Here is a 14,237-nt window from a genome sequence, read left to right as displayed (position 1 = left end):
GCAACCAAGTTTGTTTCATTCAACTGGAAAGTTGTGTTTGTTTACTGAACAGAGTTTAGGAAACTAATTGACTTAGATAAATAAAGGAAGCACAATAAGGAATGATTATTTTTTTGTATTCTAACAAAATGCCATTCTGAGCATCTTAGGACAAGGCCAGTATATCTGGAAACAAATGAAATTATACAAGTTAAAAAAACTTTTTAGACTATAAAATGATCTTCCAAAAAAAAAAAAAAACATCTAATAAACCAATTGCTTTAAAAAGGTAAGAGAATAAAACTAATAGGGTTGCAACTGTATGAGATTTTTACTGTAAGATGACCGTCGTCGACAATATTGTGGTATCATGGTATCTTGGTATTACAGCATATATTATTATTAGTCAGAATGAGCCCTAAAAGACCAAAAATAGAAGGGAACTAATTGGAACTTAAAAAACATTTTGTTGATAGAAGTTTGTGTAAAGGGCGGCATGGTGATGTGGTGGTTAGCACTCTCGCCTCACAGCAAGAGGGTTGCCGGTTCGATCCCGGGCGTGGGAGCCCTTCTGTGCGGAGTTTGCATGTTCTCCCCGTGTCAGCGTGGGTTCTCTCCAGGCACTCCGGCTTCCTCCCACAGTCCAAAGACATGCAGATTGGGGACTAGGTTAATTGGTAACTCTAAATTGTCCGTAGTTTGTTTGTCTCTATGTGTCAGCCCTGCGATAGTCTGGCGACCTGTCAAGGGTGTACCCTGCCTCTCGCCCGATGTCAGCTGGGATAGGCTCCAGCCCCCCCGCGACCCTCAAGAGGATGAAGTGGTTAGAAGATGAATGAATGAATGAATGAATGAAAGTTTGTGTAAAGAGTCTCCCCTTAGAAAATAACAAAAATGAAGGGGAGATTTTCCATCCAGTTGCATCTTTTTTAATATCGTGGATAAGCACATTTACACGGTATGATAACCATCAACTTTTATACAAAGTTTGTGTAAAGAGTCTCCCCTTAGAAAATAACAAAAATGAAGGGGAGATTTTCCATCCAGTTGCATCTTTTTTAATATTGTGGATAAGCAAATTTACACGGTATGATAACCATCAACTTTTATACCTTAAAACTGGTATATCCCTTGTAGGAGCTTACAGCCTTCCTAAAACTCTCCAGATTCTGGACTACAAGTAAATAGACAATGACAAGGCCACAAGCGAGAGTCAAATGTTTATTGCCCTGCCCCCGAGCTTACTCCGGTCAGGAGGGATGCATCCTCCAGACATCCGGGTGCCAAAAGGGGGGGGGTAAAGAGTTCATTTGAGGTGCTTCAAATGCTTTTTAAGTCATTAACTTATAAAAGGGTCCCCTCCTCCGCCCTGAGGCAACGCGCCTTGATTAACAGCCCTGCTAGGATCTTAAGACAATGCTTCTTTTATCCACCACATCCTGTCCCTTCCTGTCACCCCGGGGGATCATGCCCTCCCCTCTCTTACCAAATGTTTCTGTGTGACAAAATTGAGATGTCTGTTGGAAGTGAGATTATACATTTGTTTTCTTCTTTTTGTTGGTTGCTTTCCTATGTTCAAAACTTTTACACGTGCATAATCATGTTTTCTATCTGAATGATACTTTGCTTTAACCCCGTAAAACAAAATATTTATAAGTTGCAAAATTCAATTTCAATTTCAACTGTTAACCCCTCATCTAACATGGAGCTGAGAGCTGTGAGTTGTGGGGTGCCACAAGGAAGTTCTTTGGGGCTGCTTTTGTTTTCAATATTTATTAATGATTTTCCTCTGATTTTGAATCATGCCACTGTTGCGATGTATGCTGATGACTCAACAATTTACACATCAGCACATACAACTGATGAATTGACTGCAATTTTAAATGAGGAATTAGAGTTAACAGAAAAATTGATGATAAGAAATAAACTGGTTCTAAATAGGGGAAAAAAACAAATGTGTAGTTTTCGGTTCAAAACATTCATTAAGAGAAGCACCTAAGCTTCACATATCCATGGGTGATACAGAGATAGAACAAGTAACCGAGGTAAAACTATTAGGAATTACTGTAGATAGTCAAATGTCTTGGAACAACCAAGTAGATCAAATAGTGCAAAGAATGGGTAGAGGTATGGCTGTGATTAAATACTGCAGAAAATTTATGTCTAATCATTTATTGAAGCAAGTGGTGCAGGCACTGGTGTTGTCACACTTAGACTATTGTTCTGTAATTTGGTCCAGTACATCAGGAAGTAATTTGAATAGGTTACATGTAGCCCAAAATAAAGCGGCTCGTTTGGTCCTTCAATGCCCATACCAAACAAATGTAAGTACAATGAATGATTGTTTAGCTTGGTTAAGTGTAAAATGCAGGGTGCAATATTCACTAATATGTCTTATAGGCATGTAACGATATGTCGAATTTCGCGGTGTCGCGATAAAATAAATTCTCAATACCGTCGTGGGAATGCCGGTAATATGACTGTGCGACTACATTCCCCATAATCCTTTGCATGCAACTGTGCACGCAGGTGAGAGCAGACTCGTGCAGCTCACCCTCTCAGCCTCCGACTCTGACCCGTGCGTGACCGGAGGAACAGCGAATAAAAGTAAGGAGATTGACTGTTCTTCTCTGTGGATTTTCTCCGCGACCGTTCATCATAGCGAGAAGCCACGCATATCACATGGAACAGCGGAATCGTGGCTTTCCGACAAGACCAAGTTGTCGGTAGTCTAATGTTTTCACAGCGAAAAACAATGATAAAGTTACACTAAAATTATGTATAACAGAGCTTTCATACAGCTTTGCACACACATTACTCTTGGATGGATTACTCGCGAATGCAGGGTCGCACAGAAATGCCATGCATATCACATGAAAGCACAAGACCAGAGCTTTCCTCTCCTCATCTCCTGTTCTGAGAAAGTGTTAGGGTCTCCTTGATGTCAAGATTGTCAACCTGGCGTGAACAAACTGAGTGAATGTGTGTTTTTGAGTTTTTCTATGACTTCCAGGGAAATGGCTGGGCTTTATCTATTTTGGTTTTCTTTTACACACACATCTCTCTCTCTCTCTCTCTCTCTCTCTCTCTCTCTGTCTCTCTCTCTCTCTCTCTCTCTCTCTCTCCCCGTGTCTCTCTGTGTATCTGTGAGTGAGGGATTGTGTGTTATTGAGTTTACATTATTTCTAATTTGTTAATTTTGTTGTTGTTGCAGGGTCTGACTGTTCTAAGTTCTGTATATTTGATGAATATTAAGATCCTCATAATTTGATGTCATTCAGATGACTTTCTAGTAATAGTACTACACTACTTTTGTTCAGAGTAGGTTAAAAAATACTGAATGTTTCCATTTTCATATTCTGTCACTATAGTTTTAATTGACATGACTTTGTTATGGCACTTTAATGTCTGCCTGCCTAGCAGTAATAGGGGGGAAATGAAAGCACATGTTCAACTGTATGTTGATTTGTTTATGATACGCTTCCAAGTTAAAAATAACATGCTGTACAGTGTACATGCACTATTTTTGAATAAAATAGCTATTTTTAACAATAAATTTTCTCTTTTTTTCCCCTTGTATAAATATCGTGATATATATCGTATTGTGGACTCTTTATCGTGATCATATCGTATCGTGAGTTTCTGGTATCATTACATCCCTAATGTATAGGACTTTAGCATTTTTTTCAGATACATATACGCGGCATAATAATTGTATTTTGATTTAATGTTAATTTGTATTTATTTTTCTTTTTTTTAGATCTCTTTTGGGCATTTTGCCTTCAACGGACAGGACAGGCAAGCATGAAAGGGGGAGAGAGAGAATGGTGGATGACACACAGCAAAGGGCCACAGGCTGGACTCGAACCCAGGCCGCGGCAACAGCCCTGCACATGGGGCCAACAGGATGGATGTTAAGAATTAATTTTGACCATAATGGGAAGAGTATGTGTCAATCGCGCGTAACATATCAGAGTATACGACCTCGTATAAGAAAAGCATTAAGTTTCCTCCAAAATACCATGATGAGACTATTTTTCAACTAAAGAGAGGTCGCCTTATCAAATCCGCCCACTTTGGCCAGATAAATACAAGTGCACTTGGCGTGGCTCGCCCTCTTGTTGGTGCTCTTGCTTCTTGTATTTTCCGTCCTCTTGTAATTTCCACTTTTTGTATTCTTGCTCTTGTTGCGCTCTTCTTCATTTTAGTCTCTTGCTTTTATGTTTTGCGTACGTTCTTTCGTTTTTACTTTATCTACTTGCTTTTGCCATATCTTATGTTTTAACCAGTTACGTTTGGTTCATGCGTAACTCTTTTGTGCTCATGATCAAAGTTATTTTAAACTTTTAAATTTTGCTTATCCACTTTTCTTTTATCTCCAGTGTTCAACATTTTTGCTCATTAATAATAACTTTGACAACAATATCGAACGGCCAACGATGTTTTCACTATTATTATAAGCGAGTAATCATAACGAAGTAGACCAGCACCTGCCGCCCCAGATTCATTGGAACCAGCGGCTGCCAGCCACTCATCACCGTGGCTCTTGTGCCAAACCCAAAGACTCTTTGCAGCGCAAGGGAAACGAAGTCTGGGGCCAACTGCAGGAAACCGCAGACTCATCCGCTCCCACACTGCTGTGGGACAGCCGGCTTCATTCTGCTGGAAAGTGTGGGAGCTGCGAAGCAACAGTTCAGCGCCCAAAGAGGAACTTCGCCTTTGATCCCCGCTGCTAAAAAGTAGGCCAAGAACTTCCATAACTTGAGTAAACCGCTGTGCGGTGAAGAGTGAGGTCGAGCAGGAGGCTTAGTTAATTATCCTGATTTTAATTTAGGTTTCATTAGGTGAATGGTTTTGCGCATCCCTGCATTCCCAATTTATATATAGCTTAACATACTCTGTCCCACTATTGCCAAACTAAATAACTCACACAAGTGTTACCTCTCATTTCATTCCATTTATATGTTGTGTCATATAATTATCATTTGCTATTCATTTATTCAATTGTTATATATTTAGCTTAAATAAATCTTCATTTAGCGCCAAGCTGTTGTCTGTGTATATATCTTTTGGACAGCTGAGCTGAGATCCCTGTATAGAGGATTCATAACCCAGATATTGAGATTGATTCATTATTGATAAGCGTACTGACTAATTAATAATTGGTTTACTGAGTTATTAATTTGAATAGTCACTTCCCTCATTCGGAGGGTGGTGCCCCAAAAATTTTATTACGAGTGCAAATATTCTCAAAAAGGTATTTCCCCTACACCCTGCAACCCTAATAGCTAAAAGCCTTAAGTTAAATTTACATATCTAATTGTTAGGAGTACTTCAAATTTACTTGTATGTTATTAATTCTGTGAGGTTGTTGCTACTTAAAAATAACAAGTGGAATTGATTTTTTCTTTTTAAATATTAGCAACTTAACTAAACCAAGTTAGTCTGACTTACCTCAACAGTTTATTCATGATTTTGACTGCTTCAAAAAATGAAAATAATTTATCTTTCAGGGCAGTTTATATAGTGTTGTGTGATGCTTCCTCACCTACTGTAACTGTGAGTGCTTACAGAAAACAAAACGTTTGACTGCAGGTAGTAATGTCTGGATCAAGACAAACGAGGTTGACACAGCTGAAGCAGGATTTAGGAGGCAGCAGAGATGGGAGGAGGGAGGAAGGAGGGAGAGGGAATGAACGAAAGACTAAGAGGGACAAAAAGGAAAGAAGTGGGGAGAAACATAAAGTGATTCAGAGACACAAAGAGAGACAGGAAAAGAGAAGATGAGACAGGAGAGAAAGAAGAGAAAGATGGAGACAAAAGAGTGAAAGAGGAGAGGACGCTGACTTCTGTATCAGCTGCTGCCACGTGTGAGACTGAAAGGCACACAGACACACAGACAGACAGACAGACAGACACGCACACACACACACACACACACACACACACACACACACACACACACACACACGGTTATTTTGTCTGGCCCTACAGTGAACTGTGTGTGTTTGGCATGTGATGTGTGTGTGACTGGCAGAGTGTGAACTAAATTAACTGGTAAAGGGTGACAGGCTTTGAGTGTGTGTGTGTGTGTGTGTGTGTGTGTGTGTGTGTGTGTGTGCGTACGTGTGAGCAGAAATAAAAGCTCTTAGAAATATAGTGTGTTTTTTACAAACTTGACATTTGTCCATTTGCAATGGGATCGCGACCCACTTTTAGACCATGACCCACCAGTTGGGAACCACTACTTTAGGGAGACACAGCTCACTTAAGCTGAGTCTTACGGCAGTCAAGTCCAAGTCCAGTTGGAGTCTATTTTGTAAATGTCCAGCCCTGCTCCCAGACAATGAAACAGTGACTGAGATACAGAATGTCTTTTTGTCCATGATGCTGATGAAAGCCTCTCTACAGCTCTGCAGCTGTTTCCACATCACATCGGCTGGCACTTATTCATCCTACTCACTAATTAAAATGAGTCTGATTAGTCTACGTGTGTGTGTGTGTGTGTGTGTGTGTGTACGCCTCCCCAGTGATGAATGTGCTCTAATTTGGGCAGTGAGCTCTGTTCAGTGTAATGGTGTCTATAAATGAGGATCTTTTTACTCATATTCAAATGTTGAGACTCGGCATCCCTGTCTCCCCTGGCACACACTCACTTCTACAACAATATGATGCCAAATTTAGATCACTATATTAATTTTCAAAAGAGTCTCCCATTCTGAGTTTTTAACCTTTTCCAGAATTCATTAAATTACAGTCTCTCTCTGATTTTTGTGCTGCATTTCAGAAAAGTTGAGCCGGTTTTATTTTAACACAACACGGAATATTAACAGTGTGTTTAACTGAGAGCAGAGGAGAATCAAAGAGGAGTTTTAATCTGGTTTTAACAATTAAAAAACAGTAGGCGGAAGAGCTGCTTTCAGTCCTGTCTCTTACTTTTTACAGGCTCCACGTTGGGTGCAGCGGCTGAGCGGCACCCTGATCACACAGCTGGTGAAAGCAACAAACAAGGCATGATGGTCCTTATCTAGCTCCAGTCCCAGAACCCTCCTGTCCTCCTGACCTTGAACATTACACCTGCACGCACAAACACAGAGCAGATTATAATCATATCAACGTGGATGTTAAATAATTTAGTAGAGTATTTTAACTCAAGTCTTACTTAGATGGGTTGTAGATGTCGATGTCCTCCAGCAGTTTGGATCCGAAGCTGTCGTTGGGATGTGTACTGGCCAAAACCTTCAGGACTCTGCCATCGTCTGAGCCCAGGAACATCACTGTCCGGTCCTTGTAGGGTCCCGCCGACACATCTACCACAATCTGAGTCAGTTTGGATCTAGTAAAAAAAAAAAAAAAAGAAAAAAAGATGCTCGGTGGCCTGTGAGAAACTATAAAATCTCCAAGTCTTTAAAACTTGCCAAGAGAATTTTGCTGACTGTGTAATGACAACCAAGTGCCAAAGACCACTAAGATAAAAAACAAAAGATCTGCCTCTTTATTACCCATATTAACCCTGACAGTAAACCTGTTTGATCTTTCTAAAATTTGTAGATGGAACATACTTGTACAGGCACAAGTCGTGCCTGTACAAGCCAAGAGTCCTCACAAAGTGACTTCCAGTTGCAAAATCTGAAGAGAATAAATCAGTGATTGGATTTTAAGAAAGACTTAAAGGGGACTTAAGAAGCTTTTTCTTATTTTCTGTTGTGTATATATCATGTTTAAATGTCAGATGTTCAGTTTAAACCTGACCAAAATTTGAAATAATGAGATAAACTATGTAAAAGTAAAAACCTCAAGCTTCAGATGTATCTAAGTTTGTTTGTTCTTTACTCTGGCTACATGATGACATCATAGTGTGACCCATTTCTTTATATGGTCATCAGCTCCAGACACATTATTGCAAGTGCTTACATTATATACACTGCTACATGTAGCTACATGCTAACATCACCAAAACATGGAATCTTATGCCCCTTTTTGACAGTCATGGGCTGGCTTGGCTTGGCTTGGTTTGGGCCGTAAGCCCAGCACAGCAGGGATTTGCATTTCCATTACAACAGGGCTACCTTCTTCAAGTTGTTTCTTAAACTGATATTTAAAATCAGAGTGCTAGTCCATGGCTAAAGCCCCCTATTATTTTTGTAACATGTTTTCCCATCACAGCAGGAGGGCAGGTAAGTTTTCCTGTTGGAGGTGAGCTGTTTACAGAAGTGCAGTAATGGCATGTTATCTGCAGCTCTTCATCAAACATCTCACTGTGGCTGTTTCTGCTTTTACTCTTCCTCCCTGCCATATTATCAGACTTGTCTTTATTGAAGAAAAGCCGCTAACAAAGTTCAGCTAATTCAGTGATGAACACATTTAATTGTCTAGATTCTTCACAATAAATTTCCCCTGCTATTTTGTTATGTAAAATATTTTATTGTGAAGCAGCAAAATGAGGAGATGTTGAGATTTCGAGTCGCAACTTCACACAACTTCTAACATGGCTGATAGCAAACATAAAACCATAAAATAAAGCAGATATCTTAAGTACAAACAGGATGGGGGGGAGAAACTAAACTCCAAACCACAGCGATTCACTTAAAAGCTACAAAAGTACTGAGAGCTGAACACACAGAGACTTTTAAAAACACCTTTCTCTTTGGTCTCCTGCAGACAGAGGTGAGTAGACTCTTGCAACACACACAGTTTGTTTGAGGGGGAGAAGAGGGGCTGTCGGGGTTGGCTGCGGTCAGCGAGACGTCACCAATACCCGCTTAAGGGTGGGCGGCCAGGCTTTTGGACCTACACCTGGGAGGGTCCATCTCCAGCGTGGTTTGGTGTGGCACGGTGCGTCTAAACTAACAATGGAGAAGAAATTACTCAGCGCAGCCAAAAGTCTTCGTCGTCGTCCTCCGCTTATCTGGGTTCGGGTCGCAGGGGCAGCAGCCTCAGCAAAGAAGCCCAGACAGTCCTCTCCCCAGCCACTTCCGTCAGCTCTTCCGCGGGAACCCCGAGGCGTTCCCAGGCCAGCTGGGTGATGTAGTCCCTCCAGCATGTCCTGGGGCGGCCCCGAGGTCTCCTCCCGGTTGGACACGCCTGAAACACCTCCCAAGGGAGGCGTCCGGAAGGTATCCTTACCAGATGCCCGAACCACCTCAACTGGCTCCTCTCAATGTGGAGGAGCAGCGGCTCTACTCCGAGTCCCTCCCAGATGTCCAAGCTCCTCACCCTATCCCTAAGGCTGAGCCCAGCCACCCTGCGGAGGAAACTCATTTCGGCCGCTTGTAGTTTCAATCTCATTCTTTTGGTCACTACCCAGAGCACGTGACCATAGGTGAGGGTTGGAACGTAGATCGACTGGTAAATCGAGAGCTTCGCTTTTTGGCTAAGCTCCCTCTTCACCACAACGGACCGGTTAAGCACCTGCATCACTGCTGACGCTGCCCCAATCCACCTGTCAATCTCCCGCTCCATCCTAGCCTCACTCGTGAACAAGATCCCGAGATACTTAAACTCCTCCCCCCGACCTGGAGTGGGCAATCCACCCTTTTCCGGCTGAGGACCTCAGACTTGGAGGTGCTGATTCTCATACCAGCCGCTTCACACTCGGCTGCGAACCGTCCCGGCAAGAGCTGGAGGTCACTGTTCGATGGAGCTAGGAGGACCACGTCATCCGCAAAAAGCAGGGACGAGATCCTCCCGTCACCGAACCTGACACCCTCCACCACTCGGCTGCGCCTAGAAATTCTGTCCATAAAAGTAAGAGTCCAACCCTCACCGGGAACAGGTCCGACTTACTGCCGGCCACACAAACCAGACTCATGCTCCTTCGGTACAGGGGTTGGATGGTCCTTAGCAAGGGGCCATCCAACCCCATACTCCCGGAGCACCCCCAACAGGATGCCCCTGGGGACACGGTCGTAAGCCTTCTCCAAATCCACAAAACACATGTGGACTGGTTGGGCAAACTCCCATGCCCCCTCCAGCACCCTGGCGAGGGTAAAGAGCTGGTCCACGGTTCCGTGTCCGGGACGAAAACCACATTGCTCCTCCTCAATCTGAGGTTCAACTATCGACCGGACCCTCTTCTCCAGCACCCTGGAGTAGACCTTACCGGGTAGGCTGAGGAGTGTGATCCCCCTGTAGTTGGAATACACCCTCTGGTCCCCTTTCTTGAAAATGGGGACCACCACCCTGGTCTGCCACTCCAGATGTCCACGCAATGTTGCAGAGGCGTGTCAGCCAGGACAGCCCTACAACATCCAGAGCCTTGAGATATCTAGGACGAATCTCATCCACCCCGGGGCTCCGCCGCCTCGGAGTTGTTTCACTACCTCAGCAACTTCTGCCCCAGAAATTGAACGACCCGCCCTGAGACCCCCGTCTCTGTTTCCTCACTGGAATACGTGTTGGTGGGATTGAGGAGCTCCTCAAAATATTCCTTCCACCGCCCGACAATGTCCCCAGTTGATGTCAGCAGCTCCCTGCCCCCACTGTAAACAGTGTGAGCAAGTTGCCGCCTTCCCCCCTGAGGTGCCGGACGGTTTGCCAGAACCTCTTTGGAGCTGATCGATAGTCTTCCTCCATGGCCTCACCGAACTCCTCCCACGCCCAAGTTTTTGCCTCCACAACTGCCGCCGCTGCGCTCCGCTTGGCCCGCCGGTACCCATCAGCTGCTTCCGGAGACCCACAGACCAACCATGCCCTGTAGGCCTCCTTCTTCAGCCTGACGGCTCCCCTCACCTCTGGTGTCCACCAGCAGGTTTGGGGATTACCACCGCCTCGACAATGGCAGAGCAGAACAAGGCCCATTCAGACTCAATGTCCCCCTCTGCCCTCGGGACGCGGTCAAAGCTCTGCCGGAGGTGGGAGTTGAAGATCATCTGGACAGGTTCTTCCGCCAGGCGTTCCCAGCAGACCCTCACTGTTCATTTGGGCCTGCTAGTTCTGCGCGGCATCTTCCCCCACCATCTGATCCAACTCACCACCAGGTGGTGATCAGTTGACAGCTCTGCTCCTCTCGTCACCCAAGTGTCCAGAACATATGGCCGCAGGTCAAATGATACGACTACAAAGTCAATCACTGACCTACGACCTAGGCTGTCCTGGTGCCACGTGCACCGATGGACATCCTTATGTTTGAACATGGTGTTAATTATGGCCAAACTGCAACCCGCACAGAAGTCCAATAACTTAACACCACTCGGGTTCAGACCGGACAGGCCGTTGCTCCCAATCACACCCCTCCAGGTCCCGCTGTCATTGCCCATGTGAGCGTTGAAGTCCCCCAGCAGAACAATGGAGTCCCCGGTCGGGGCACCGTCCAGCACCCATCCCAGGGACTCCAAAAAGGACGGGTACTCTGAACTGTTGTCCGGCGCATAAGCGCAGACAACAGTCAGGACCCGTTCCCCGACCCAAAGGCGCAGGGAAGCAACCCTTTCATCTACCGGGGTGAACCCCAACGTACAGGCAGAGAGTCTGGGGCTATCACAAAGCCCACCCCGGCCCTCCACCTCTCACCCGGAGCAACTCCAGCGAAGGAGAGAGTCCAAACCCTCTCAAGGACTCGGGTTCCAGAGCCGGAACTATGTGTCGAGGTGAGGCTGACTATATCTAGCCGGTAGCGCTCAACCTCTTCCACAGGCTCCGGCTCCTTCCCCGCCAGAGAGGTGACATTCCATGTCCCAAGAGCCAACTTCTGTAGCCGAGGATCGGACCGCCAAGGCCCCCGCCTTGGTCTGCTGCCCAATCCACATTGCACCAAACCCTTCTGGATCCCTCTGCTGGTGGTGGGCCTGCAGGGGGACGAGCCCATGTAGCCGGTTCGGGCTGGGCCCGGCTGGACCCCATGGGCGAAGGCCTGGCCACCAGGTGCTTGCCCATGGGCCCCAACCCCAGGCCTGGCTCCAGGGCGGGGCCCCGGTAACCCTACGGGCCGGGTACACGTGTCCTTGTTTTTATCCATCATGAAGGGTCTTTTGAATCGAATTTAATCGAAAAAGGATATTAGCTGCTGATGATTACAGATCATATTCTTGCGGTAACATGTTCAGTTGTGTTTAGAACATGGGTGCAGATCCCGGGGGGACAATTTCTGAAAAACACAAATTGCCCCCCCCCAACAAACTGATCTCTCTCCACTTTCTCTCAGCCACTGGAACGTGGCCATTGGCTGGTGCTCTAGCAGTAGTCAGTAAACAGATGCCTTTCTGTGGGATATTTATTCCTATAAAGATGATTAATGAATGGATATGAATTTATTTAAATAAATCTGATTTTACTGGGTCAACTTGTGTAACTTGTAAGTATTTATTGTGCTCCTAGAACTGTACTAAGGCTGCCTTTACACTACCATGTCTTGATGCCCAATTCCAATTTGTTGCCTATATTGCCTATATTTTTCCTGACTGCTGTTTACATGCTCTATTCACCTTATTTTTCACGGAAACACGGAGGCAAAACAGAACACAGCCAGCTTCCGTTTTTTTTGTGCGACACTTCCAGTCCAGCACTCTTGACCACTGTGTAAATGTCCCACGGTATTTGCTACAGTGACATTACTGCGCGCACGGAAATGTTTACATTACTGAAAGCAATTTTAAGGACTAACTTTAAATATTTGAAGTTAAACGTTAAAGAATAAATCACCTGGAAAGCTGGCGCTGCTCCACATAATTTAAAAGGTAACTTAGCCTTCACAGAGCGGTGGAAATGTCCGTGCAGCTGCAGACAGGTGCGGCTGGATGACTGATGCGTACATGCTGATTCGGGTGCTATCAGAGCCGATCCGCGCATCACTAATGGCTTAAAAACAACCCGTCCTGTGTTAGGAGTGTATGTCGCTGACAGAAAGAAAAAAAGAAAACAAAAAAAGATAGAAAAGCAGTGTACACCTCACATATTTATTTCTCACAGTTGCGTACACGTTTGGCTGGCATGCAGAAGCACCGTCTGTGTGTCTGTGTGTCGAGGGTGCGAGCCACAGCTTCAGCTGCTCAGGTTGAGAGGCTTTGTAGCCCGGTGTGTTTTTTCGCTGATTTGGTTCTGCAGGTTCTCTGCTGGTACACTGGAGACGGGGATCAAGCAGTTTGTCTCACTCGGGATTGTGCTTTTTTTGGTTCATAGTTTTTGATTGACGTGCGATTTATTTGGCTTTCCTTCCTTTCCCTCGCTCATGAGCACGTCATCAAAATGCACTGTCGTCACATTATTCATGACGTACGACGTGGATTGCCAGGAAATATCCGATCTGTCTGTTGAGATTACAGACCTATTGGCAGATACCTGATTCATATCCGATATATTTCCACATATGAAGGAGGCCTGAATCTGATCTGACAATATCCGATATCATACGTTTTTTTTCCTGTTTACACGTTCATGTTACAGATTCGATCTGTGCCACTTGAGAGGAAAAAATCGGAATTGGGTCACTTGAACCATGTAGTGTAAAGTAGGCCTATTACTAGCATCTCTGGCTCTGTAAAAACATGATTACTTAGTTTAGCCAAGCTCAGTTAGGGGCTCATGTTCTGATAATCATCCATATCCACTGATGTATACAGTAGTCCCATATACTGGGAGAAAGGGAAGATGATGAGGAGAATTGGGAATCTGTGAGAGGCAAGAGATGAGAACATGAGTGGACATAACATGCCTGAGACCCTGAAACTAGAACTCTGCTCGGACGCCCGTGTCCATGCTCCATCCCTCCATGGTATCTCCCAGGCACACTACATCATCAAACCATGTGATGTTTGGTATTACCGGATTCAGGAAGCTCTCGACTTTTCAAAAATGACATCGTTTTTCTTTCATTTCTTATGGATTTCGCACCAGAGCAGCCTAAACACACAAAGTCCAAAATCGCGATGAGTGGTGACAATTGTCACCACTTAAGTCATGTCATGCCGTTTTCAGAGGAGAAAAGTTAAACGATTACTCGCGATCTTAAGCGGAGCTTCAAGTGGAGACTTAGATCTTTTATAAAAGGTAAGAGTCTCACTCTTACCACTATTTTTGGCTGAGATATACCGCCTAGAAAGTGGGATCATAACTTTCACGTTTCATATGGCTTTATTTGGTGATATTTTATGGTGTTTCTGTCATAAACAACATCAGCTATCATAATCACACCTGATTTCAATAAGGTACAATGTTTGAAGCTGGCTGAGTGTTGTTTGATCACTGATAGTACTGTTTTGAAGCCCAGTGAGTGCTCTTGTCATTTGGAGCTCCGCCTGGATCTTTTCATGGAAAAAACACTG

General features: G+C 44.6%; 1 protein-coding gene across 2 annotated transcripts in view; it reads right to left on the bottom strand.

Annotated features, from left to right (window-relative positions):
* The window catches only part of LOC117263568 (semaphorin-6D-like), a 501,073-nt gene that overhangs the window by 119,630 nt on the left and 367,206 nt on the right, over window positions 1–14,237 (bottom strand). For both annotated transcript variants that reach the window (XM_078176102.1, XM_033637073.2), the window contains exons 16-17: window positions 7,142–7,315; window positions 6,916–7,056 (exon numbers count right to left, since the gene is read on the bottom strand). In XM_078176102.1, coding sequence (XP_078032228.1) covers window positions 6,916–7,056; window positions 7,142–7,315 — 315 coding nt within the window. The remainder of the gene's footprint in view (window positions 1–6,915; window positions 7,057–7,141; window positions 7,316–14,237) is intronic.

The sequence above is a fragment of the Epinephelus lanceolatus genome, chromosome 16 (genome assembly GCF_041903045.1).
Source record: "Epinephelus lanceolatus isolate andai-2023 chromosome 16, ASM4190304v1, whole genome shotgun sequence".
Classification (NCBI taxonomy): Eukaryota; Metazoa; Chordata; class Actinopteri; order Perciformes; family Serranidae; genus Epinephelus; species Epinephelus lanceolatus.
Note: the sequence above shows the minus strand (reverse complement) of the source record. Positions and strands in the feature narration are given on the sequence as shown.